Source organism: Heloderma suspectum, chromosome 2 (genome assembly GCF_057233095.1).
Source record: "Heloderma suspectum isolate Gila_16-S chromosome 2, 16-S_ref, whole genome shotgun sequence".
NCBI lineage: Eukaryota > Metazoa > Chordata > Lepidosauria > Squamata > Helodermatidae > Heloderma > Heloderma suspectum.
This window is the reverse complement of record NC_139459.1, coordinates 309,136,250-309,161,393: the sequence shown is the minus strand read 5'-3', so window position 1 is coordinate 309,161,393 and position 25,144 is coordinate 309,136,250. Positions and strand designations below refer to the sequence as shown.

Below are 25,144 nucleotides of genomic sequence, written 5' to 3'. Positions count from 1 at the left end.
GGTGCCCAGAACTGGACACAGTACTCCAGATGAGGCCTAACCAGTGCTGAGTAGAGAGGAACTAGTACTTCCTGGGATTTGGAAGCTATGCTTCTATTAATGCAGCCCAAAAGAGCATTTGCTTTTTTTGCAGCCACATCACATTGTTGGCTCATATTCAGCTTGTGATCGACAACAATTTCAAGATATTTCTCGCTTATAGTGTTGTTGAGCCACGTATCCCCCATCTTGTAACTGCATTTGGTTTCTTTTTCCTAGGTGCAGAACTTGGCATTTATCCCTATTAAATGTCATTCTGTTGTTTTCTGCCCAGCGCTCCAGCCTATCCAGATCACTTTGAATTTTGTTTCTGTCTTCCAAAGTATTAGCTATCCCACCCAATTTTGTGTCATCTGCAAATTAGATCAGCATTCCCTGCACCTTCTCCTCCAAGTCATTAATACAAATGTTGAAGAGCACTGGGCCCAGGACTGAGCCCTGCGGTACCCCGCTTGTTACCTCTCCCCAGTTTGAGAAGGTCCCATTGAGAATCACTCTTTGAGTCCGATTCTGTAGCCAACTGTGGATCCACCGGATTGTTGTTTCATCTAGCCCACTTTGAGCTAGTTTGCTCATCAGGATATCATGGGGCACTTTGTCGAAAGCTTTGCTGAAGTCGAGGTGTATGATATCTACAGCATTCCCACGGTCTACAAGGGAGGTTACCTGATCAAAAAATGAGATCAGATTTGTCTGGCAGGACTTGTTTTTGACAAATCCATGTTAGTGAGACATACTTCCACATAATGCATTCAGGATCAGAGCGCCATGATTTCTCTGTACCCACTTCCTCATGTTTCTTTTGCAGTGTGGGAGCTGCTTTAGCTCAGCTCCTTCCTGCACTCCTTGGGTAATAAGGTATGTGCCAGGGCACTTGAGAGGAGCCCACAACCCACCCAGAACCTGAGGCAATGCTGGCAAGAGGAGGAGCTGCAGCATGGGCTCCTCCCATGGTCTGGTTCCGTCTAACTTTCTTTTTCTTTCTTTCTGCTAGGCAACACTTGAAACACAGAGACGAGTGGAGGAGAAGCCCATGGACTATATTTCCAGATCCTTGGCAGCATCCAATGGTGAGGTGTCCCAGCCAAAAAGGGTTGCAGTAAAGAAAACTGAAGGTTGGCTACCCAGTGCCAGTGTATCTCGCCAGCAGGAACTTGCAGATCCGCTTCTTCAGCAGATTGACAATATCACATCCTTTATTAAGCAAGCCAAGGAAGCAAATCGCCTTGATGAGGTCCACATGTTGCAGGAGAACCTGCGGCAACTTCAGGACGAGTATGATCAACAGCAAACTGACAAAGCCATTGAGCTTTCTAAAAGGCAGGCCGAGATGGAGGAGATGCAGAGAGAACAATTGCAGATCCTTTGTGAAAAGGAATGGGAGAGGGAACATAAAAGAAGAATGTCTCAGCATTCACGGACACGTTCGCTGGATTTCAGAGACGTAAAGCACAATAGCTCTGAGGCTGGGAAAGAGGGCATAAACCAAATAGCACAGGCTTTGGATCTGGGCACCACTCCAAACAAAAGTAACCCAGGCTCTAAGACATCTTCCCCAAGTGGTGGTGACAGACTGCCAACTAGTGAGAGCACAGTCTTCCCTTGCCAACCTCTAGGAGTCCCAGAGCATGACAGAGTAACAGAGCAAAATAAGACTGTCCCCGTAAGCCTCTTTGAAGATGAGGCAGTCACTGGCAGTCTAAAGAGGGAACCTGATCATCCTTTTGCTGAAGACTCCTCCACAGTGGCTTCCTTGCCCACCCAAGCCTTGCACAGTGCTAAAAAAGAATACAACCCATTTGAAGATGAAGAGGATTGTCAGCAAGCAAATGGAGTAGCTGTCATTGCTCCAAACCCCTTTGAAGATGCAGTTGGAAATCCATTTCATGCACCTGTAGGTCATCGGGCATCTGGGAATCCATTTGAGGATTCATCATCGTCCTCCCTGAATCCTTTTGAAGTTGATGATGATAATGAAGTGCTGGGAGAAGACATCATAGAAGAGGAATTACTGCTTCAACAGATAGATAATATCAAAGCTTATATTTTTGATGCCAAACACAGTGGAAGGATGGATGAGGTAGAAGTGCTGACTGAGAATTTGAAAGAACTGAAACGCACATTAGCAAAACAGAAGGAGAAATCCAGCTGCTAAACTATGAGCTACATCCATGCACATACAACTTTATATACTTCCCTGTTTGTCCCAGAGGCAGGGGAGGTAAAATTAAAAACACATTGCAAGAGGGAGTTCTGGGGACTGAATCTCATCTAATGCACTTTGGTGTAGGCATTTCCACTATTATTCAAACTTTGCAGATAACGTCCATACAATTTATTATGATGTAATAACCTAACACTGTTTTACAACTACTTTAAAATCTATTTTAAACTTATCACAACCCAACTTTAAGAGCTTGGTCATGCTTCTTACCATATGTTTCATTTTTGCTGTAAACTGCAGAGTATAATAAGGAAACTGATGCTTTAAAATACAGGTCACTCTCTGCAAACCTTTCCTCTGTTTGGTTGCTATTGCAGTATTACAGACCAGCCTTCTAAGCTAATTTTCTTCTTGCAAGGGACCCAGGTTGTCTTATAAATTCTGGGTGGAATCAAACTTGCATCCCTCTGCCAACAGGTGATTCTCCCTCCCCCCGCAGGCCCCAAAATCTGAACCAGAAGGTCCCCCAGCAGTCCCGAGCAGATTTTGGGGGGTGCAGGAGGAAAATTGCCCCCTTCCCCATTCTGCTGATGGAAGCCTTCCATTGGTGGAGGCACACTAAGTTGATTTTGCCCTGTCAAGCATGAAATAAGATAGTGCTTTTAGCAGATGTGCGTAACTGCCACATATGCTAAAAGCAAGTATTATAAAGTAGGTTTCTGAAATGCGGTGACCTGCACAGTATAAAGGCCAATGTTCTGATTGTGCAATACAAAAGATAATATAAAGGGATTTAAAAGTAGATTTGGGTAGCTGTGATGTTAGATGCGATATCTTTGTCTTAAGAAAACTTAGACCCCTGAAGCCTGTCTTGAGAGAATGAAGAATTTTCTTGAGAAAAGCCTGTCCCTTTCATCTGGTTTTCAGGGATCATCTACATTACAAACTTAAACTGTTTTTACTCTGATGGCTTCCTCTAGGGAACTTTTGAGCTGCACCTTTTGTGAGGGCGCTGAGGGTTTCCTGAGTTTCCTCTCAGAACTATAATTCCTAAAATTCCTGGGCTGGTAGAAATGCCATCACACTCAAAACTGTTTTCTGCTCGCAGCATAGACATGCTTCTGAATGTGGGGGTTTGCACCAATTACTATAGGGCAGGATCAGGCAACACGGTGTCTTCCAGATGTTTTTAACTACAACTCCAATAAGTCCTGACCGTTAACCATGCTGCCTGGGGTTGATGGGAGTTGTAGTCCAAAACATCTGGAGGGCACTGCTTACAGGGATAGCATGATGTGAGATCAACTCACAGCAGCAAATCACAATAGGTGCCAACTATGGCCTGCAATTGTTCTAGCCATAAATGAGACAATAGAAAGTCCAGATCATAATTTTTAAACAACATTTAGCTGACTCTGTTAAAAGTTGAATTGATACCTTTTGAATATTAGAAAAACCCTAAAGAAAGACATGCAGTGTTTTCAGCCACTTTGATGTCTTTGTAAACCCCGCGTAAAAGAATGTTCCTAGTGCGCACTTCAAGAGAGCAGAGGTGCATAATACCAAAAGTGTTGCTGTGCAACTTCCATTCATTGCTGTGCAAGCCCAAGCCCTCTTGTATTAAATGGAGGCTGCGAAGCAGCAGTGTTTAAGACTGGGCTGTTCATTTTTTCCACTGGAAAAGGTAAAGAAATCATCTTTCCTTGATCTTCTTTACTTTCTAATTGTGCACAGGAATTTTTAGAAAAAGTCAAAAGAATGGTAACTGGAGCTATCAAAACGATTTCTAGTTTCAGTTGTGCCGAATGAATCTGATTTGGTCACATTTGACTTTTGCGGATGTAGGACAATTTAAATGTCACACATGAAGGGTGCACCTGAAGAGTATCGTGCGTTTTTAGAAGTAAAATTCTGCTTCGGTTTGGAATGGGAGGGAGACTCAGCAGCTGACAACTGAGCCAGTTTTGCGATATAAACCTAGTGATTTTTGCTCCCATTAAAAAAATGTTGGCCCAAATACTAAGCAAAGAAACAAGGGTTTAATCCAAGAGTAGCAGGACACTAATAGCTGGTTAGTGAATTGTAAGTCTACTAATGCAAACTTTTTGGGCTGCATGGATCCCAGAAAAATGTTTACAATTAAGTTTTGTTACTGGGTGGGGGTGGGATGATTAATATGGTCAAGAACTAAGGCAGCACTTTACATACTAGGCTTTATGTATTACATTTTAATCTTTCTCTATTTTTGGTGGGGCTTTAGACTGTTTAAGAAGAAAAATATTCCTTCTGGTTCCCCTTTAGTTTTGTTTTCCTTTGGAGGGGAAAAACTGGCTTAACTGTAAGTATATCACATCTCAGCTAAAGCTGCTACTTTTGAATGGCAGCTTGTTTTAGTAAGCACTGAGAATTACATTCAGCCATCCTGTGGACCACAGAACCTGTGCCTACAGTAGCAAGGAACAGGTGCTTAAGTTTTTAATATAATCCTTTTTTTCCTAATTGGGAGCAACTGAGGGTGGGCTTGTGGTATAAGTAACAGACCTAACAGGACTGAGGCTGAACATCAGGTAATTAGAGTAGATGTCTGGTAAAATGCAGTAAAAAAAGATGGTTTAAGTGATCGCTACAGCTTTTAAGTGACTACCAGCTAAGGCGCAGTGGTTCATCTAAAGCAAAACCATCCACATTTATTATAGGCAGCAAGGCACCAAACTCATCCGACATCCTTTGTATATTCCTGCCAAAATAAATGTTTCAGTGGCTTTTTAAAAAACATGTATTTTTCCTTGTTACATGCATTCTGCCTTCTTTGTACTTTGTATGTACTTCATAGTCTAATACTCTAAGATATACTTATAGTACTGTTGTACTTTTACTATTAACTATGTTGGTTTGTAGCTCCATGACTGCAAGTCAATGTGAAATGTAACTAGCCTTCTTGATAGGATGGTGGTAGACCCACATTTTGACAGCCTTCCATTTGTACTACTGAATTGACACTATGAAAGAGAACAAAACCATGCCTTCATGAGATTTAACATTAATGACATCTGTTTATATACTTGCATGCACTACTCTAGTTTGCAAGCTTTCTGATGAAATAAAATTACATGTTTGTTTGTGTGTGTGTACAGGTAGATTGATTTTCCCAGCTCCCATGAAATCATAGGTCAAAGTCAAGTTGCCGCACTCCAGCAAGCCCCTTTCATGTGAACTGCTGGGTTATTGACATCTGAATAGGATGAAGGAGCCTGCCTTATCCTGATCCAGACCATTGGTTTGTCTAACTCAATATTTTCTACAGCTGGGGGCAGAACCTCTTTCAGCCTGAGGGTCGAACTCCTTTTAGACGCTCTCAGACTGCATTTTAGTGGTAGGTGTGGCTGAAGTCAAAAGGGGTGTGGTCTAAGATAAAATGGGCAGGGCCAAAGCTCCAAAAATGCTAGCATATTTAGCTTAAAGGCCTTAGGAGAAGCATTTTAAATGAGGAAAACACTGCACAAAAGTTGGGAAACCACCCAACGATTGGTAGTTGGGGCAGGGGGAAGTGGGGGACAAAGATGATGGACAGCCTTCCCGGAAACCCCTGGAGGGCTGGAAGTTTTGCATCCCTGTTATACATTGATTGTCAAGAGTTTCAGGCAGAGGTCTTTCCCTTCCCTACTGGGAATTGAACCCAGGATGTTCTCTGTGCAAAGCACATCTTTAATCATACACAGTTGTACCGTAGAGTAGAAACATGTTGCCCTAGCTCTTGCAGGACTCAGTACCACTTGAGCCCCAAAAGCAAGATGCATTGTCCTATGTGATATGTATTTCCTTGCTCACTCGCTTTACTGCTATAATTGATGATTTCCCCAGTATTGTGGTCTTATTCTAATCTTTGACAGGTTCCAAGCTTTAACCTAGTGAAATTATGCATTAGGTATAGCCCCTATACATATTTCTTTTAAATACTACAAAAATTCCCTATTCCAGTTTACTCAACTTCTTGTATCTACTGTCCAAAAATGTAAGGGTAGTGGTGACTGCCTCTTTACAGCCAGGTGCTATTCCATCTCACCTAAAAGAGGTGGTGGTAACACTTTGGTTAAAAAAAACCCTCCCCAACCCCCCCTGGATAATTTCCAGCCAGTAGCTAATATTCCATTCTTGGGCAAGGTGCTGGAGCTTGTGGTGGTTTCTCAGCTCCAGGCATTTCTGGATGATGCAATTAGCTAGATCCATTTCAACCTGGCTTCAGGCCTGGTTATGGGACAGAGACTGCTTTGGCCATGTTGGGGGACAATCTATGCTGGGAACTGGACAGGAGGAGTATGTCCCTGTTGGTGCTGCTAGAGCTCCCAGCAGCTTTCAGTACCCTCAGCCACAGTAGCCTTCTGCAGTGTGTCTGACTGAGATGGGACTGGGAGGCAGTTATACGGTGGTTCTGGTCCTTGGAGGGACGATCTCAGAAAGTGGTGCTGGTAGATTTTTATTCAACGCTGTGACCATTGGCCTGTGGTGTTCATCAGGGTTCCATTTTATCTCCATGCTATGTAACATATACATGAAATCGCTGGGAGAGATTGTCTGGAGTTTGGTGCCACCAGTTTGCTGATGACACCCGACTCTCCATCTAAATCTGAGGAAGCTGTTCTGGTTCTACATCAGTGCCTGATGTCAGTAATGGACAGGATGAGGGCAAACAAATTGAAACTTAATCCAGACCAGACACAGGTGCTCCTGGTTAGTCAAACAGCAGACCAGGGAACAGGGATTCAACTTGCGTTGTAGGGGTTACACTCCCTATAAAGGCTCAGGCTTGGTGTACTGCTTGGCCTTGAACCTGGATGCCTAGGTTTCGGTGGTGGTCAGGCATGTGTTCCATGCGACAGTTCACAGAGATATCTGATCTGGCCACAGTCATGCTTGCCTCAATCACATCTTGTTTGGACCACTGTAATGCGCTTTACTTGTGGCTGCCCTCAACAATTCTTTAGAAACTTCAGCTAGTCCAGAATGCTGCAGCCAGATTGTTGACAAGGCTGATTACAGGGAGTGTGTTACTCCCTTGTCACAACAGCTTCACTGGCTACTGGTCTGTTTCCAGGCAGAATTCAAAGTGCTGATTATGACATACAAAGCCCTATATGGCTTGGGACCAGGGAAAGACCGCCTCCCCCCATACGAGCCTGCCTGATTCTTAAGATCTTCTGGAGAGGCCGTTCTTTTGAGACCACCGCCTTCAGAGGCACATTTGGTGGTGATGTGAAAGAGGGGCTTCTCAGTGGCTGCTCCCAGGCTGTGGAAGCCCCTGCCGAGGGAGTCTAGGTTCACTCTGTCTCTGCTGTCCTCCCCAAAGAGCTTTTTATTGAAGCAGGCCTTTAGTGTGTAAACAGGTCTGTTGAGTTGGATACCATTTTTATTCCATTATTGTTGTGCTTTTATGCCCTTGTTTTATTGTTGTTTTAATTACATTGGATCTGTGATTGTAAGCTGTTTTAAGTGCTGTTTCCATTGGTAGAAAGGCAGCGTACAAATCAATCAATAAATGTAGTTACCCGGGGCAATAATGGAAGTGGTTAACAATATCTGCTGTTTAATACTGCACAAAATTAAAAGCAAGCATGAAGTGACAGGTTCAGCAAGGTTAGTGTATGTTTTTCTTTAAAGTAGTTTTAGACCTACACCCGAAACAGTGTGCGTAGGACTATAGTCTTAATTTGAAAAATGTGTGATGAACAAAAGTTCCGTGAGTATGGGAGTCTTGCTTGCTACAGCCCTTGTGGACAAGAGTGGATGCAGGGAATGAAGTAAGCAGCAGCCACAACCAGAACTAAATGCCACAATTCCAGTCCAACTTGCCACAAGGCTCTGTTGTTTTCAACAGAAAAGTATGTCTGACTATCATCACCCACTGCCTCATAAGGGGTTGTTCAGTCTACTGTCATCAGTAGTTTTTTTTTTTTTGGACTAGTTCAGAACTACATGTACTCCATTCTAAAAAATTAAAATCCTTCAGCTAGGCAATTCAAGTTCTGCACCAAGAAAAACTGAGTTCTGCCACATGTACATACTTCGATGCTGGTTTGGCTAGGGGAGAAGAGCAGAGAGGGAGGCAGGGCACTGAATTTTGTATTTAACCACTAGAGATTGTCTCAGGCATTAACCACAGTCTTTTAAGCATATCTCTGCAGTCATAAGGACTAAAAACATGTTTCTTTTTAAACAAACTGTTTAAGCATAAACATATTTGGGAAGCTGAATCAATGTACCAAATCTTGCTCTTCTTCTCTACTCATGCAGAATTGCAACCTGCAAATTAACAAATTCTTGGATTAAGCTACAGGAACTCCCAACACTCAAGAGTTAGTTAAGTGAAAGGGGAGCTCATCCTTCCAAGACCAGGCACACACTATGTAGACAGGATTCTGTGTCTGGGTAGGTGTGTGTTCGACAAGAAAGAATATAATTCATTAAACCAGGGATTAATCAAGATTTGTTTTCTTTTGATTTAAAAACAGATGGCATATACAAAATATTTACAACACAACTTAAGACTGTCCATAATAAGAACAAGCCCATGACTTTATTTAAAAGATTCCTCCTTACTTGTTGCATTAAGTCCAGCTATTCTGCTTTCTCTTATGGTCTCTTATAGAATACTGTGTTCTCATCAGGTAGCCAGTTTCTTGTCAGTCTGAATGCTTTAATTCCTGATGTAAATGAACTTCATGCAAAGTTGGCTTAGGAAGTGGTACTGTTTTTCATGGCGACTTTATACTTGCCAGTCATCTCCTTTGGTAATGGCACTTTACCAGGGCAGGGAATTTGACCTTCAATTTCACACATACATTCTCGCAAGTGATATTTTCTGGGGCCAAATGTTGCAGGATGTCGTAGTTTCCTTTGCTCTTCTGCTTCTGCCTGGAGTGTTTCCCTATCAAATAAAATGAGTCCACTGTGAGAAGGTCAATAAGAGCTGGGCAGTGATCAATGCATCCTCACATCCAAACAATGTCACAAAAAATTCCTAAACCCTTTCATAACCAGTTAAAACTTCTAACAATAATTTACTGTACCATATTTGTGATATGCTCGTCTCACTCCACTCCATGTTTTATGTTAAGCTGCTGACAACACTTAACTACCATGATGTGGTACCCTAGTTTCTGAGCATGTGTAGTGTATTTTCTTTGTTCTCCAACTTTCAGTCTGAATAAATGCATCCTGATTCTTTTATCTGGGGGAGACACAGTTTCGTCTGTCTCTCCCATGGCCCTGATGTGCTTTAATACATTTCTAACTGTTCAGTCTAACCTGCCTTGGATATTTCCTTAGCAATTGGCTGTTCAGAGCTTCAGCTGGTACGGAAACTGGTGGCCTGCCTTAAACCGACTCCACTATTATCCAGCGTCATGGGGCTGTGTTTCTCTAGGACCGTGTGAGCATTACTCCGTGTGCTGGTTTTGAAAATGCCCTTTCCCTGTAGCTTCCTCAAATTTTTAATCTTTTGGGATCTGTTGCAAAACTTTTTTTTAATTTGTCATGGCATTTAGTCAAAGGCTTGTCATTACCAGCTCACCTAGAACAAGTAAGAATAGCCTCCACGTGACCAGGCAAGGAAGCTTTTGTAAATGTGAACAGTGTTGGTTCTTTTTCTTCTTCTCCATGTGTGCCACAAATGACTGACAAGGTCACTTATGATAAGGGATGTGTGCGGGCTACTTATAAGGATTTACTAAATGTAAGCCTGTACCATGCACATGCATGTTATATATTTTAAGTCTCTTAGTTCACTGGAATGGGGCAGGCTAGAAATTTGGTTCTATAGAATAAAGCAAGCTGTACAGCCTGTTTGTACATATGTTTACTTACTCGCTTTTACCAAAAATTTTCTTAACGTGTTGTGCTATCTCTTTGTCAGTCTTCTCTTCCACATCAACCAGGACTTGCTCTCCAGTATCTGCAGAGAAAACAGTTTTATAAATACTGTATCTACAGGGGTTTTCCAGAAATCACTTCCATAGCATGATATGTCTTTCTCACAAACACACAAGCAAACTGATACAGATGTAGCCTGGCCAATTATCCATTTCATAGCCTGTAGGTCCCCAGTAAACCAGGGAGCTGACTGGGCTCGACAGCACCGGAGAGGATGCTTGGGAATGAACATGTTGACAGCCTGTTCCATCTCACCACTCTACAGTGAGACCAGGGCTTAAACAGGCACCCCAGTCATGTCAAATGGAAATTCTCCAAGAACAATTCAGGAAACCACTGCATTCCATAAGCCTCCGGGAGTGGACCATCCACCACCCTTGTGGAGGAACATGGCCATTGTCATTCTAAACTTTACCAGGAAGTGGTCTGACCACGACAACAGGGTCATGGAGACCTCCCCCCTAATTCTAGACCTTCAATGTCCCACTCCATTGAGAACCACTTGGAAATTTATTATATTAAGTGGGATACAAGTATTACTAATGAAGAACTAAGAGGTCAACAGTATATCCTGCAGAGTGTTGGGTCATTAACATACTGAGACCGATCAATGGTTGACATGAAGTCGTGATCTGGTCCCCTAAGGTAGCCAGAGCATGAATGTAGAAATCCCCAGAACAATTGTCCTGGGGCTTTCCAACACCATGCCAGAGAGCACCTTGGCCAGCTCAGGCAGGGAGAGTGAGGGACAGTGGGGTGGTTGGTACACCAGCAGAATCCCTAAAATGGTCTCTCTACCCAACCCCAGATACAAACACTCAAACCCAGTATCTGAGTGGACCGGTCTTCAGGTGAGGGAGATGGGATTCCTTATAGATGAGTGCAACACCCCCCCCCCTTTAAATTTAAAACCATACTGGTTTTTCTGCTGCTCTGCTGTTTGAGTTTATGTTCTGTTTTTATCATTATTTGTTGGTTTTTGTTATATTTGCTTGTTAGCTGCCTTGAACAACTTTGGACAGGTGGGATATACATTTATTAAACAAATAATACAATCAAATTAAATATATAAAACATCAAATTCCATGTCCTGTCCACAAAATCCCATGATAACATCAATAACGTTTATGAGAAACATTCAGAGTTTTGTTGCATTTGCTGTTAAGGCGCACAGGCTTAATCCTTTGCAAATGGCTGTGTGTGAAGGAGAGCTTTCAGGTTGCACAAGCTTTTATGCTAGTACAGCGTGGAGAACCTGGGGCCTTCCAGGTGATATTGGACTACAACTCCCATCAACCCTGACTATTGGCCATGCTGGCTCGGGCTGATGGACGCTGGGATCCAACCAGTTCCCCACTCCTGTGCTAGTACAACCCCCCAGCATCTTCTGATCTATAATAGCCAAGGACAACAACTGACTAGAAGCCTGTAAAATATAGATTTTAACATCAGTGCCGGAATTGGCGTTTTGTCAGTTTATTCAGGCACTCCCCACCTCAATGTTTAGTGGAGAAATATGACTAGGGCTTTCTAGACCTACATAGTTCTGGGCCTCTTTCCTGTTAAGTGCAGATCTCAGCAGCCCCTGCCCTATATCCTCCATTAAAAAAAAAAAGGCACAGGGACACTTGTGTCAAACTGTCCAGAAAATCAATTATATGAAAAGCAAGCTATCACATGAAATTCCTCCTAAGACAAACAAACCCACTGATGCTTATCTGAAGTAAAGCAACCAGGATTCTGTCACAGGATTAAACAAAAAGTGTTGTGGCTTAGGGTTGTAATCCTGAATGATTTGATCAGGTCCCACTGGCAGTTGCCTCAACCGGGATATTTCGAGGGCATGACTGGCTTGGCCTCCTTCAGAAGGTGATATAAATTATTTTCCCCATCTGTCAATTGCTAATCTCAGAAAGATGTTCGCAGAAGCACAGGATATTCCGATCCACTTTAGCAAAAGTGAAACAAAACTGGCGCGCACACACGCACCACTTACCTAAGTAGAATTTTAAGAATGGTGATGGTGTCATGTTCTTAAACATCACAATCTGGAGCCAAGGGTTTTTGTACTGAATCTGAGGTATGTTGAAAAACACAAATTTTCTATGGGGAGAGATAAAATAACAAACAAAAGAAGATGTATTCAGCCTTTTAGAATAAGACCTCAGTGAAACGTTAGCTCTTGCCAAGGAAAAGAGCTACAGAAAAAGACCAAAGGGCTAGTGGTGTGGAAAACAAATCTAAATTCAGATCATGTCAGATTCAGAATGGTACAATGAAGGATCCTGAATTTTGAGGTGGTTTTCCTCATCCTCCAGCGTGTCTCGTACTAGGCATAGATGACAATACTCAGAGTATTCAATTGTATACCATTAGTACTTGCAATGTATTTATGAAATGCTGCACACATACAACATGCAATACAAGCAGCATGGCTAGGGGAGGCGGGAGTTGTAGTCCAACACATCTGGAAGGCTCCAGGTTTGGGGAAGTCTGGAGGGCTGATCAAGGCGGCCTGCACGACAGGCTCCAACTCTCGGTCTGCCGTCTTACGCGCGTCACTTCTTGGGCTTGCCTTCGGGCGGCTTTCACCAGAAACAGCCTTCCCTAACGCGGTGCCCCGTGTTGGACTGAAGCTCCCATGTCGGGGGGATGCTGGGAATTGCAGTCCAACACATGTGGAGGGCCCCAGGCCGGCGAAGGCTGACCGGCATTACCGAGCCCCTATGCAAGCTCTCCGTTCCCCGGGGGCAGGAGCGCCACAGCAGCGCCTGCACAGCCCAGGCGCGCGGCTTCCGCCACGGGCACCCCGCGCCTGGCTGCGGCGAAGGTCTCTCGCGCTGCTCGAGGGCCGGCGCTTCGCGGCCTGGCTTCGGCCGTCCCCGGCCACGGGCGGGCGACCGCTGCGCGAGAGCGGCACTCACCTGGCGCCCTCGCTGAGGTGGCCCCGCGTGTTGTAGTTGACCGTCATCACCTTCACCGACTCCTTGAAGACGATGTCGCCCCGGCTCAAGTACTGCAGCGTCCTCCGGATGGGGAAGCGGCCCTTCATAGGCATGGTCGCGGGCGGAGCGGGGCAGCCAGCGCGCGCCGCCGCGGGAGACAGGAGCTCGCGGCGCCGCTTCTGGCGCGGGGCGGAAGCCAGCAAGCAACCCGCCCCGCCTTAGCGCCGAGAGCGGAGAGGAAACACAGCGGCCCTGCCCGATCGCGAGGGCCTGTGGGAAATGTAGTCCGCCCGAAGGAGGACGACAGGCTGGATCCGGGCATAGAATCGGGAGAGAATTTAGAAAGCCCGGCCGGGGGTGGTTGAGGGAAGAGCGTGTTCAGGGCTAGAATTCCAGCTACGATCATATTCGCGACATCCTGGGAGCAAGTCCCATTGAATTCAAGGGGGCTTATTTCTTGACCTTAAGCTCAGGGCATGTTGCATGGCCAGATATTCACATTACTTGCTGGTGAGGTCGCGAAATGCACACGGTGGTGTTTTGAGGGTGCTGTTGCACTCATGTCCTATTTGTGGAATTCCCACAGGCAGCTGGTTGGCCGCTGTGTGAACAGAATGCTGGTCTGGATCGACCTTTGGTCTCATGCAGCATGGCTTTCTTATGCGTATATCACAAGGCGGGAGATGCCACTTGCGTTGCAGTTTCCAGGGGCAGCTTGATCTCTACCATGGTTTTGTTCCACTTCTCCCAGGATCCTTTGTTTCTCTCTAAAACTTAAATTATTTTTTTAAAAATCACCCACAGCTCCTCCTCCTCCTCCCACAAAGTTAAAGATACAGGCACATGCTACCCACTATACAGTGCATGAAGTGCCGGATGTGACATTTTCAGCGAAAACCCACATTGCTCCATGATTTTGGGATTTGGAGTGTCTCCAAGATCAAAATCACAAATGTATCTCCCTGCTCCCCTCTCAAAAGATTCATGCCTCACATTTCGATTTTTGCACTGTGGCATCACCAGAGCACACTGGAACCTTGATTTTTAGGGTATAATCTCTGAACATTGAAGTGAACTGTGATTTCATTCTACATTTGTGATTTCAATGTAAACAAAGTCATGAGGATCCCTGCTTCAGATCCATATTTTTGCAACACAACGATAACACAAAATATTGGATCTGTGATATTTACAGTTAGTCTACTATGAACAAGGATGTCAGCTGTGATTTGATGGTGGATTTTTGTGGCTTGTGTATAAACATCACACACATTCAGGAGGATACTTGTAGATTATACTAGATTATCCAGATTTGATAAAGGCCTGCAATACCTGCATGAACTGTGGAAAGGGAGTGAGAGGAGTGAGGGAATATTTAATTAAAATTTGCCTATTTATTACACTGTACTTAGACCAAAATACATTTTATATCAATCCTTCTATACTTTGGCCAGGATTCAAGAGCTATGTTAGGTATGCCCAATGTGGATTTTTTACTTTAAGAAGGAGCTACTCCTTGCCCCATAGTCATATCTCAAAAATCCTTTCCCATGTGGCTGTGGAGGGGGGATTCTTCTCTCTAAGAAACACCAAGGTAAAATCCACTTCAGGCATCCAGAATTAGCTGTGTGATTCTTTAGATCCTGGCATTGCTGTCTTAGGGCATTTGTATGGTTTTAAACAATGTTAACTGGACCCACCTAGGGGCTTTTACTCTTATGTGATAATTACATGCCATTCAAATATATTAATAAAAAAGTTAAAAAGAAGAAATCAAAGGCCATATAAGAGTCTTTATTTATTTTAATAGTATAAACCTCCTGTAGGCAGCAATATTAAGCCACAACAATATAATGCCACATTTAGACAGCATTTAATAAAATGCATAAGCATGCACTGCAATACTCTATATACACACACAACAATGCAAACTTCTCTTCATGACTGAAGATATTGATTAGATACAAAAATCCAGATTAAAAAAAGAACACTATTTTAAATGCTATCACATTTACAAAGCTGATCACACACACACACACACACACACACACAACTGAGGAAGCAACAGCTTATGATAGGTTTTAAACCTGAAATTAAAAAAAAACTCACAGAGACAACATTTTAATAAACAATGAAAAGCACAGGCTTACAAAAGATACCACCGGGAATTATCACAGACAATTCCTCTTGTGGCAAATAGGCAAGTAATGAGAGCTCAAAGCTTGAGGGGGTTTCCAAATACATACAACAATAATATAATGGATAAATATGCAGATTTTTTTCAGTTATAAAACTATTGGGAACATTGGCTTTACATTATGTTTAGAATTAGTGGTTGCCGAGAGACATCTTTTCAGCATATGAGTTCCTTAAGTATGAGTTCCATACTTTTCAGCATATGAGCTGAAAGTAAATATACTCTGTCGATGGACAGTACTTCATTCAAACCCATTTTTTCATTTTCAATTCATCCCCCCTCCAAATCATCATCATAATACAGAAAGCAAAAGTTATATTACTTGTTTTTAGAAACAGCTTAAATTATTGAGCCAGAATCAGAAATCAGTTTAGTACCATCAGTCCAGGAGGAAAGTTACTCTTTCCTCTGATTAGAGAATGCTGATTAGCAAGACGTATTTCTCACCATTTACATTTGTCATTATGTTATCAAAACAGAAAATGGTTGAATGATAAATGCCACATCCTTAACACATTTAAACAGACTTAAAAACACAAACTATGATCTTTTTTCTTAAACTTTTAAGGAATAGATATTAGAAATCATTTAATGATATGTTTTCCATTCAATTTTAAATCTAACAAAAACAAGCAGAGTGTACTGATTGTCAAGACACTAACAATACCATCGTATACATGTGTATTCAGATGTAAGCCACATTGAGTTCAATGGGATTTACGCTAGGTAAGTGAGTATAGGACTGCAGCCTAACTGAAGGAGAACCTCACTTGGGATAAGTATACAGTGGGGGTTTTCTACCAAAAAGGTTTCTTAAGGTCAACAGTAAAAGCAAAACAAAAAATCTAAGCACATTTGTTAAGCAGTTGGCCAGGAAATAAGAGACTGTACAGAAGCACACATGAGCATTTCCTCAACATTTGAATAGGGCTTCCACAAGGATTGTGCCACATATCTTTAGTACTTTTTATAGACTTTCCAGTCAGAACCCAACTCCTGCAAGTGCTACACAGGTGCTAGAGTGTATACCTTTACTAGCAGCACTCCTTATTTCACCAAGTCTGATCTTTAAAATCATACAAGTGTAAATGCAAGATTGTAAAATATTTTAAGCTGGATCAACTGCACTGGTAGAAGTGAACTTCCTTACCCTGTCCTTCCCATAGCAGCCCCTCCGGCCCCCTGAAAATGCTACACAGAGTCAGGACACCCTGCTGAATGGGGTGAGATGTGGGAAGGAGGGGGAATCCCCTAATATCAGGCCAAGGAACCTTCTGCAAGCAGAACTTTCCTCTCGCAGAAGGCAGATCCTACATCTAACCCAAGGCTTGGAGTACTTCCAGTAAAAGGAATATAGTCTAAGATCAAGATGTGATATAAGTATCAAGAGGATGGTGGCGAGGATGAGGAGAAACAGAAAGCTTCATTTTCCAACAACTAACTCTGGACACGATCCTTTCTATTGCATATATAATATCAACATGTAGTGATCCTCACAGGGCTCAAGAGACCAGATTCTCCCCTCACTCCTTTAGTGCACATGGAAGGATGCAAGTAGTGTGCCAAAGTCCTGTGGAAAATGGGAGATCTGCGTGTGCCTCCAGGCCCTTCATCAAGCCCTCCCTCTGCATGCTGTGCAAATTATTTGAACTCGAGACAGTGAGGGCTGGATGAGGACATGGAAGGCACACAGATACCTCCATACCCTGTAATATCCTGGCATGCTGCCTCTGTGCATCCATTCCATCTACACACCTCAAAAGGACAGGGGAGAAACAGGATGCAGTTGTAACCTATGAGAATCCTTCTGTGCACAGGCACTGCATCTAGAAGGATCTTGCACTTCATTTACTTGACAAAAAGCTTTTAAAGTTAGCTGAAGAAAATTGAAAAAGTTACTTTTTCATTAAGAGAAGTGGCTGAAATTTCTCTCGTAATATGTTCATAATTATTTTGGACCCCATTCTATACGATCACTGAATGTTCAACTGTCATTGCTGGCCAATTTATCCCATTTGAAATCAGGAAATGAGGGGGCAAGATGCTCAGGCAAGCAAGAGTAGCTATATAAGCAGGGTTGAAGAAAGGCATGATTCACAAGCTACTTTTCTTCACGATTTACTTGGAATATCTCCCACAGATTTCACTAGTAGTATAATAAAACTCCTCTTTTCTACTAATGCATTGTGTGTCATACTGATGGGCCATTCAAAACAGTTTTTTAAAAATGTTCCCTTAAGTTACTCTCTAAAGCGGAATGTATTATATCTGCCAGAGAAGATAGAGCATCATATATTCCCTAGCTGATAGTGACATTCATGACACTACCTTTTGCAATTTGCCTTGTACTCACTTATAACAATATAGTTGTCAATATAAAACTACACACATCTGTTGTGCAACCGCCTCTTCATTCTAATTAGTAACTTCAAGGGAAATACAGACAACACTAAAATACAGTGATCACAACTTACATGCTGACAAAGAAGACTGTACAAAAAAAAAACCCTTTCAGAAGAGTAGAAAAAAGCCCCTTCTGTATGTGTTGAGAATATACAGAAATGTTTATGGTCCACAGGTACAATCCACCAAACACTGTCATTGCACAACCTCCATTCATTTCAACAGAATGTGTGTATTTAGGAATAAGATGTGCAACTATTAAATAGTTTCCCTCCGTATTTAAAACAAAGTGCAAATACATCCTGGGTTTAGAAATAGGTGCCCACTCCACTGAGGAAAGTGGGAATGCATATGATTATACCGGGGCTGAGCTTTGAGCAAGAAATAAAATTTAGGAAGCTCAAGATTTGCAATGCATTTATAAATCCTTTTTGTTAACATATAGAAATCTGGTATATAAGATTACATGACTGTACATATTTCTATATACATACATACACACTTTATATTACACTGTACATAATATACTGGACAAACTTAGATACTAGCATATAAACATCATGCACACAAATAAATATGGCCAGGATCCAAATCACTATTTTAGCCGTGCTTAAGAGCTTGGCCAAGCCTTATGAAAATTTTGACTTTTTCTCTTTTGAATGGCGTATCTTCCCCACCCCGAATGCCATATCACAAATTGGATTTGAAGAAATAGAAACATGTATAGACACATACTTTAAAATTTGAAGTTTCTTCCACAGCAAACTATTTACAGAACTCTCCTGTAGCCAGCTCTGGGGAAAATGTTATGTAATGGCTTGCCATTTGCCATACAGGTTCTTCCATGATTTACTGAGGCTTCAGTCTTACATTTATGCATGTTTTAGCCCCTGTGATGGAACTTTTCCAATGGTGGAACCCTCCAGACAGATATGGAGAGGGTGCAGGGGGGAGGAGCTTGCATGATATTGGAAGGAACTCTATGAGCTGGTGGAAGTAGGACTGTTAGGTCCCATCCTAAGAGCACTGGCCTCAATCCAGAGAAGTCCAAGGAGATTTGTGTGCACAACAGATTTTTAAATTTCTTTTCTTGAACAGCAGCTTCCCCATCCAGAACCACAAGCTGTTTTTTAACGTTTTTGGTGGTGGAAGCTTTGAGAAAAAAAAGCAAAGCTCTCCCATGACAATTTCTTGCATGCACATAAACACAACTGATGATTGCACCATTTTCTGAACAGTGTGTGCAGAAAATACATTGACAAGTTGTGCAGATAATGGTGAAAGAATAAGGATGGCTCAAAGCTCATATTTGCACTACTTCTGCGCAAAATGCCCCCTCTAAAAACTGAAATGGACACAAGGAACTCACTTGAGTCTCCCAAAGACACTGCTCAAACCTCCTTCTCAGTAATGGCCACTTACTTTGGGCAGATGTCTATTATAAAAGTCAGTCAAGCTCTGAGCTGCTGAGAGAGTCCATCATACTTTTTTAAAACCTCTTTCTAGACATTCACTTTTTTAAAGCTTTCTGTTCCATCCCACTGTATATATCTGTTTCTTGAATCACTTTAAGTCATCATCCTTGGGCTGTGTGAAAAACTGAAATCTATGAGTATCTCCAAGCTGTGGGATCCACCATTTCTTACTATTGCAGCAATGAGCAATTACAGAAATGCCTTGTTAATACTATGCAAACTAGGCTAGACAGGAAGTGAATAACTAGTGAATAACAAAATAGGTTCTTTATAGAAAAAAATCAACAACTGAAACACTTCATGTTTCATTAAATGCGCCTAGTTAAAAATGTATTTGAACTTGATCCAAAACTCATGCTAACTGGAGTAAATGACCTAAACTAGTGTGGTTCCACTTAAGCCAGCACAGCTAAATTAATTTAGGGTGCAATCCTATGCATGTTTCAACAGAAAAAAGTCCTACAGGTCCCAGCATTCCCCAGCTAGCTAAACTGCGCCCTTAAGCAGTTTGGGGATTAAGATGTTTAACTCTGTTAACACAGAGACTTCAGTAACAGCCTTCACTTGAAAAAACATATGCTCATCTAAGTCTTCTGTGGAATTATTTTAGGTCTCAAAATTGGACTATTTTACTTTTATGATATTATTCAAATTACATGTTTATTAAAAATGCATACTAAACTCTTGACTTTCAGTATTTTTCTAAAATATTTGATTATATTTTATTTTTTATACAACCAACCCACTAGGTCAAGGTTATTCAAAGCAAAACCCAGTATTATAAAATAGAGCCATAAAATAGCACAGTAAAACCAACATATGCAATACTGTTTTTTTGCAGATTTCAACACAATCCCATTCCTTTAAAAGTATTTATAGACTTCTAATATTTCCTTCTGCAACAAATAGCTACAGCTTTTTAATAAAATATTTTCAAGGATAGCATTTTGGCTGCAAATAATATTCAGTTTTATAAGTGACCTTAAAAATGGAGTTTCATCATGGTGGTACTGACTCAACTGTATTCCCACATAGTGGTGCTACTATACAGCTATAGTAACATTCATAATGTTGGGTCTTTTGCCATTTTTAATTAAGACATAATTTTAATTACGATTTTGACATTACATTTCCCTTTACTCCAAGGCACATCTATAATCACAGTCTTATTGATTGGGTGTGCACAAATGATTTTAGGATTTACGTAGGAGCTAAACTGTAAATCAAGTACTATTCTGTTTCAATTTCTCTGTAGTATTTCTCTTGTGAAGTAAATTGCATTTTGAAAGAAAAGGTAGCAAGTGCAATATATTTGGATACCCCAAAGAATTTATTGAGATGATAATTTACGCTACAATCCTATACACACTTATCTGGAAGTATGCCACTGAACCCAATGAGACCTACATCTAAGTAGATATACAGAGGATTACAGTGTTAGAGTAGTGTAGTTACATTAATTTCTGGGGTTTTATGCTAGCTTGAATTATCATTGAATTGCTCCCTCAAATATAGATTATAAATGAGATCCTTATGTTGGGGGCAAAGACATGGGACAAAATGGTGTCTGAATCTGTAAAAAGGTTCTCTGACACTAGAGAGCTTAACAAAAAGATAGAAAACGCAAACTTGTTGGAATATGTTTTTGAATAAAGGCCAATTTGAGAAATAAGTCATTTTTGTGTGAATTTCCGTGCCTTTGATTTGAAAGACACAATAACAATAGTAATACATTACATTAAAAATAAAGGGAATGTCATTCCACTAATGCAAATTATGTTGTGCTTGTGTAAAGGACCTCTTGTGCAATGCCAATAGCCTTACCTTGTGCAATGGGTTTTCCGGGGAATCCTGACACACAAGGTAATACTATTGGCATTGTGCTAGTTTAGTTTCCCTTGCGCTAGCACAATGTAATTTGCATAAGTGGAATGACATTGTTGGATATTATTCAACATCAACATAGAACAAGCAGAAAAGGGTCAGCCCTAGCAAGTATTTTGACAAGCTATGATATGATATATTTCTTAGTACTCCAACTTCAATTAGATTCTCATGAGGTTCTGCTATGGTTGCAATTTTGCCACAATTATTTATATGTATTTGGAAGCTGTAGAACAAAGCATGCTATCCAAAACATATACTATCATGGAAAAATGGATACCATGCGTTTTGTACGAACATGGAATACATCAGGGTTATCATGTCTATGGAAGAAAAATGTCTTATGCAAAATGGTTCAAAAGAGAACATACTGGGTTGCAACTTGAGCCTGGGAAAATGACTAACGCAGTGTTTCTAATCCTTAGGAAAAAGGCTGAGCCTCACATTCCGGAGTGATCTTTGTAATGTAGCACTATGCGATACGCCAAAATCAGTCTTCCTAAGACTCAGAGGGAAGGAATGAGTTTGAAATTATAATGTATATATAAAGGGCATATAGTTGCTACTGAAACTGTGACAGTTGTGCCACAATAAAAAAGGCATATTATAGTACAGCATTCATATGTAAACAGCACCAGGTTGGTACTGAACCTCTTAAAATTTCAGTGGTTCCTCATTACAAAGGCAAGAAGTTAGTATGTTGTTTTCCAGTGAATAATTTCAACAGCATCTATTATGCTGACAACTGAGCCATAAATATTATGTTTCACTTATGCTGTAAACATTTACATTAATTTAGCCACAATTAATTTCAAATAGTATAGAAATATCTTTGAAAGAATCACATTACTAATAAACACATAAAATTGAAATTTCATAGCGTAAATGATTGTCTTCCACAGCTTTTCACGTTTTCATAGAAATCACTAGCCTATGTCTGTAGTTAAAATGCTATTATTCATTTATCCTGCTCATACAAGCAGAATGATGACAATGTTATAGCTTTATCAAGAAGTGCTTTGAAAGTGCTGATAATCACTATATCGTGGTAATTTTGATAGTAATTCAAAATATTTTAAAATACATATAAATACAGGCTTGGATTCAAAGAGCCCTTTCAGCAAGTGGAACACACTTCTGCTTGTTCAAGGTATATGTGTTGCCAATACTCTCTACCAGCAGCAACCCACCATGCTGCATTGCATGCCATTCTTAAGGGTCCTCGTCATGACCCTTAGGAGTGACTGTGGGGGGGGCATGAAGGGCTACAATAAGTAGGGGGGGCAGAGAGCCCCACTGCATGAGCAGAAGTCCACCTGCAGTTCTTTGGATCCAAGACAATGTTATTAATTTAGTACTTTTTAATTAGTATTCTAGCATTATAGAACCTATTTTTGCTCACTGATAATTTCTAAATAATAGCATGTTAATGGCTTGTTCAGCAATTCACCATAGGCTGTTCAGCAAAAGGCATTAAAATATTTCTTCTGGCAGAAGTGGGTCCTGGGAAAAAGGTTTTTGCAGAAGTTTTGTTTAAAAAAATCTTGTCTTTGAATACAGACAAGAATAATTTTAACGATAAAATGAAACAAGTTGGAAATATTTGTACATGGTATCCAAGTTAATTATGATTACTTAGATTCATCAAGATGCGCTGATCCCTTCTAGGAGGATGATCCTGTTATTTGGCCATTATACTCTGCTGTCTCCATTTTCAGGATGTAGGGGATGATGCTGTCAATTGGAACATTTCCAATGAGGCCAGTAAAAAAGAGTTCTTCAGTAATGCTAGAGCTCATCAGTCTAAGTGCTGGCAGACGTACTAGAATCCGGGCTAGCCTGAAATAATAAAGTCAGTAGAATATGACTTAGAATATAGAATATATTCTACAGCAACTCAGTATGAAAAATTGAATAATTTAGACCCATTTGGCTATAGTTAAAGGAAATCTATTTTCTTATTTTTACATAAGAAAAAAGAGTTGTGAGAAAAAGAGTGGTGATTTGGGCAGCGGCAGCAGCAGGGTATGTAGCCAACAGGAGATTAGCTCTTGCCAGACATCAGCAAAGGAGAAGCAGAATGAGCAGTCATGATTTCCCTCTGTTCCCCAAAGGTGTATGTGTGTTTGCTGAGAGGGGGCTAATAAACAAACAGCCTCAAATCCCTACCTGCTAGACAACCCATGCCCAAACCAGCTCTCCCATCAGCTGTCTTTTGGAATGCAGCCCAACTTGAAGTTGAAGTTAGTTTACAAGTTGGTCCTAAAAGGTTTGGTAAGTTTACAGGTGGAGTTGCTGCTCAAATACTTCAAAGTATTTGAGCAGCAACTGCTATACCGATTTACTTTGGAGTAAGCTCCACCGTAGGCATCCACAGGATTTTTTCCAGGGGGAGGGCAAAGCTGCACAATTGTATATAAATGTGTACAAAATGTGCTGCTATAACACATCTGCTGTGTGTGTGCTTTGTGGCTTAGCAACACATTCCATGACATTTAGAAGCCTATGCAGAGTAGCAAAAATCCTGAGAATTTGATAGTATCCATGCAGAATAAGATTATTAATTATGAGATTTATAAAATCGCATCTCTTGCTCAAGGTGATGTACAATAAAAACTTCACATAAAACCCAAGGAACAAAACAGTACTGTAAAATTTGCAAGCAAGCAAAACATGAAGCCTGATGGAACAAGACAGTCTTTACTACCCATCTAAAGCAGAACAAGGAAGAAGCTAATTTCACCAACAAAACTTTATTTGAAGTCAGAGATATTTTTTAAAAAACCTAAGAACAAGGGGAAAAAAGAGATGCATAAATACAGTACAGCAGTCGTATATATGTCTTAAGATATTTTCTGCCATCATCACCCTTATCATAACACTGACAGCTCCACATGACAGAAAAGACTTCCCATTTTCTAGAATGATTTCCTTCATCTTGGAATAATTGATGAACACTCTGTAGACTCTATAGTGTAGAGAGTAGAGGTGGAGCTTGTGGGGAATGTCTTAGGCAGGGGGAGAAGAAATAGGTATGTTTGATTAGGGTTTAGGGTTGTAGAGGAGGCTGAACTACTCACTTTATTTTTCACATGGTTATCAGTCACTTTTTACATCAGCTAACATAATACAACTTTTGCATCACTCACATTTTGAACTACACAAACGTTCTTTTGGGACTGCACTTTCTTCTTCTTCTTCTGGAACGGCACACTTTGTGTCCGTTTTAAAGCCCTGCTCAGAGAACAGAGGTAGATCCCATCACCAGGTCTACCTAGGGATGTACGAAAGTTCCGCCACGGATCTCGGGGAGGCCGAATGCCAGCGCATTTGGCCCCCCAAAATCGGTGGCGGAACGGCCTGCCCCCCCCGCCCCCCCGGGACGAGACTTACCTTGGGTGGATCTTCCTGGTGGCGGCGGCTCGGCGGCGGCTGCCGGTCTTCCGACCGGCTGCCACCGCTGCCATTTCCAGTTAAAAACAAAACAAAACGTGATAGGCTACGTAAAGATTTACGTAGCCTATCACGGCTAGGTTTAAAAAAAAAAACCTGATAGGCTACGTAAATGTTTATGTAGCCTATCACGGCTGACTTTAAAAAACAAAAACAAAAATGCGCGTATGCAAATGCTATTTTACGCTACGCTATTTGCGTTCCCCTTATTTTCGCCATCTTAGTCTACGTAAATGTTTACGTAGACTAAGATGTGCCAAAATAAGAAACGCAAATGGCGGCAGCCATGGCCGCCGCCATTTGCATACACGCTTTTTTTTTTTAAGTCAGCCATGATAGGCTACGCAAACATTTACGTAGCCTATCACAGCTGACTGCAGGGACGCAAACGGAGCACAGCCGGCCGGCCAGGATTCCAGGGAGGGAGGAACGGAGCGCCTCCCCCCCCGTCCAGGATTCCGGGGGGAGGGACGGAGCGCCTCCCCCCCACCATCAGCATAATCTGCAAAAGGCAAGTGATTTTTGTACATCCCTAGGTCTACCAAGATAAGTAGACGTGGCCTCTGATAAATTTATATACCAGGTCTACCCCCTGTTATTTTTCAGTGAGCACACCTGGTGTCCAGACAATGTATTTTCACCCAGAGCTGAAACTATC

At 41.6% G+C, this 25,144-nt stretch overlaps 3 protein-coding genes across 10 annotated transcripts in view; 1 reads left to right on the top strand and 2 right to left on the bottom strand.

The window, feature by feature from the left end:
* The window catches only part of RBSN (rabenosyn, RAB effector), a 28,622-nt gene extending 23,302 nt beyond the window's left edge, over positions 1–5,320 (top strand). For all 3 annotated transcript variants that reach the window (XM_084840225.1, XM_084840228.1, XM_084840227.1), the window contains exon 12: positions 1,034–5,320. In XM_084840225.1, the coding sequence (XP_084696351.1) occupies positions 1,034–2,194 (1,161 nt within the window). In that variant the 3' untranslated portion in view covers positions 2,195–5,320. The remainder of the gene's footprint in view (positions 1–1,033) is intronic.
* A 1,736-nt stretch (positions 5,321–7,056) lies between these two features.
* Positions 7,057–13,294, bottom strand: MRPS25 (mitochondrial ribosomal protein S25). The gene is made up of 4 exons (XM_084840238.1): positions 13,054–13,294; positions 12,126–12,232; positions 10,064–10,151; positions 7,057–9,125 (listed from the first exon to the last, which is right to left on the bottom strand). Exons 1-4 carry the CDS (start codon positions 13,185–13,187, stop codon positions 8,933–8,935), a joined length of 522 nt encoding a protein of 173 aa, XP_084696364.1. The 5' UTR covers positions 13,188–13,294; the 3' UTR covers positions 7,057–8,932.
* A 1,894-nt stretch (positions 13,295–15,188) lies between these two features.
* Positions 15,189–25,144, bottom strand: part of NR2C2 (nuclear receptor subfamily 2 group C member 2) — a 73,537-nt gene continuing 63,581 nt past the window's right edge. For 5 of the 6 annotated variants that reach the window (XM_084840232.1, XM_084840230.1, XM_084840231.1 and 2 more), the window contains one exon: positions 15,189–22,872. In XM_084840232.1, the coding sequence (XP_084696358.1) occupies positions 22,698–22,872 (175 nt within the window). In that variant the 3' untranslated portion in view covers positions 15,189–22,697. The remainder of the gene's footprint in view (positions 22,873–25,144) is intronic. The other variant, XR_014788548.1, reaches the window with a different exon arrangement.

Bases quoted from the DNA above. Each gene is read 5' to 3' on its own strand.
- MRPS25 (XM_084840238.1), bottom strand. From the start codon at position 13,187: ATGCCTATGAAGGGCCGCTTCCCCATCCGGAGGACGCTGCAGTACTTG. The intron at 12,233-13,053 runs GTGAGTGCCGCT...CTCTCCCCATAG, and splicing joins CACCTCAGCGAGGGCGCCAG to AAAATTTGTGTTTTTCAACA. The intron at 9,126-10,063 runs GTAAGTAAACAT...TTTATTTGATAG, and splicing joins AAAATTTTTGGTAAAAGCGA to GGAAACACTCCAGGCAGAAG.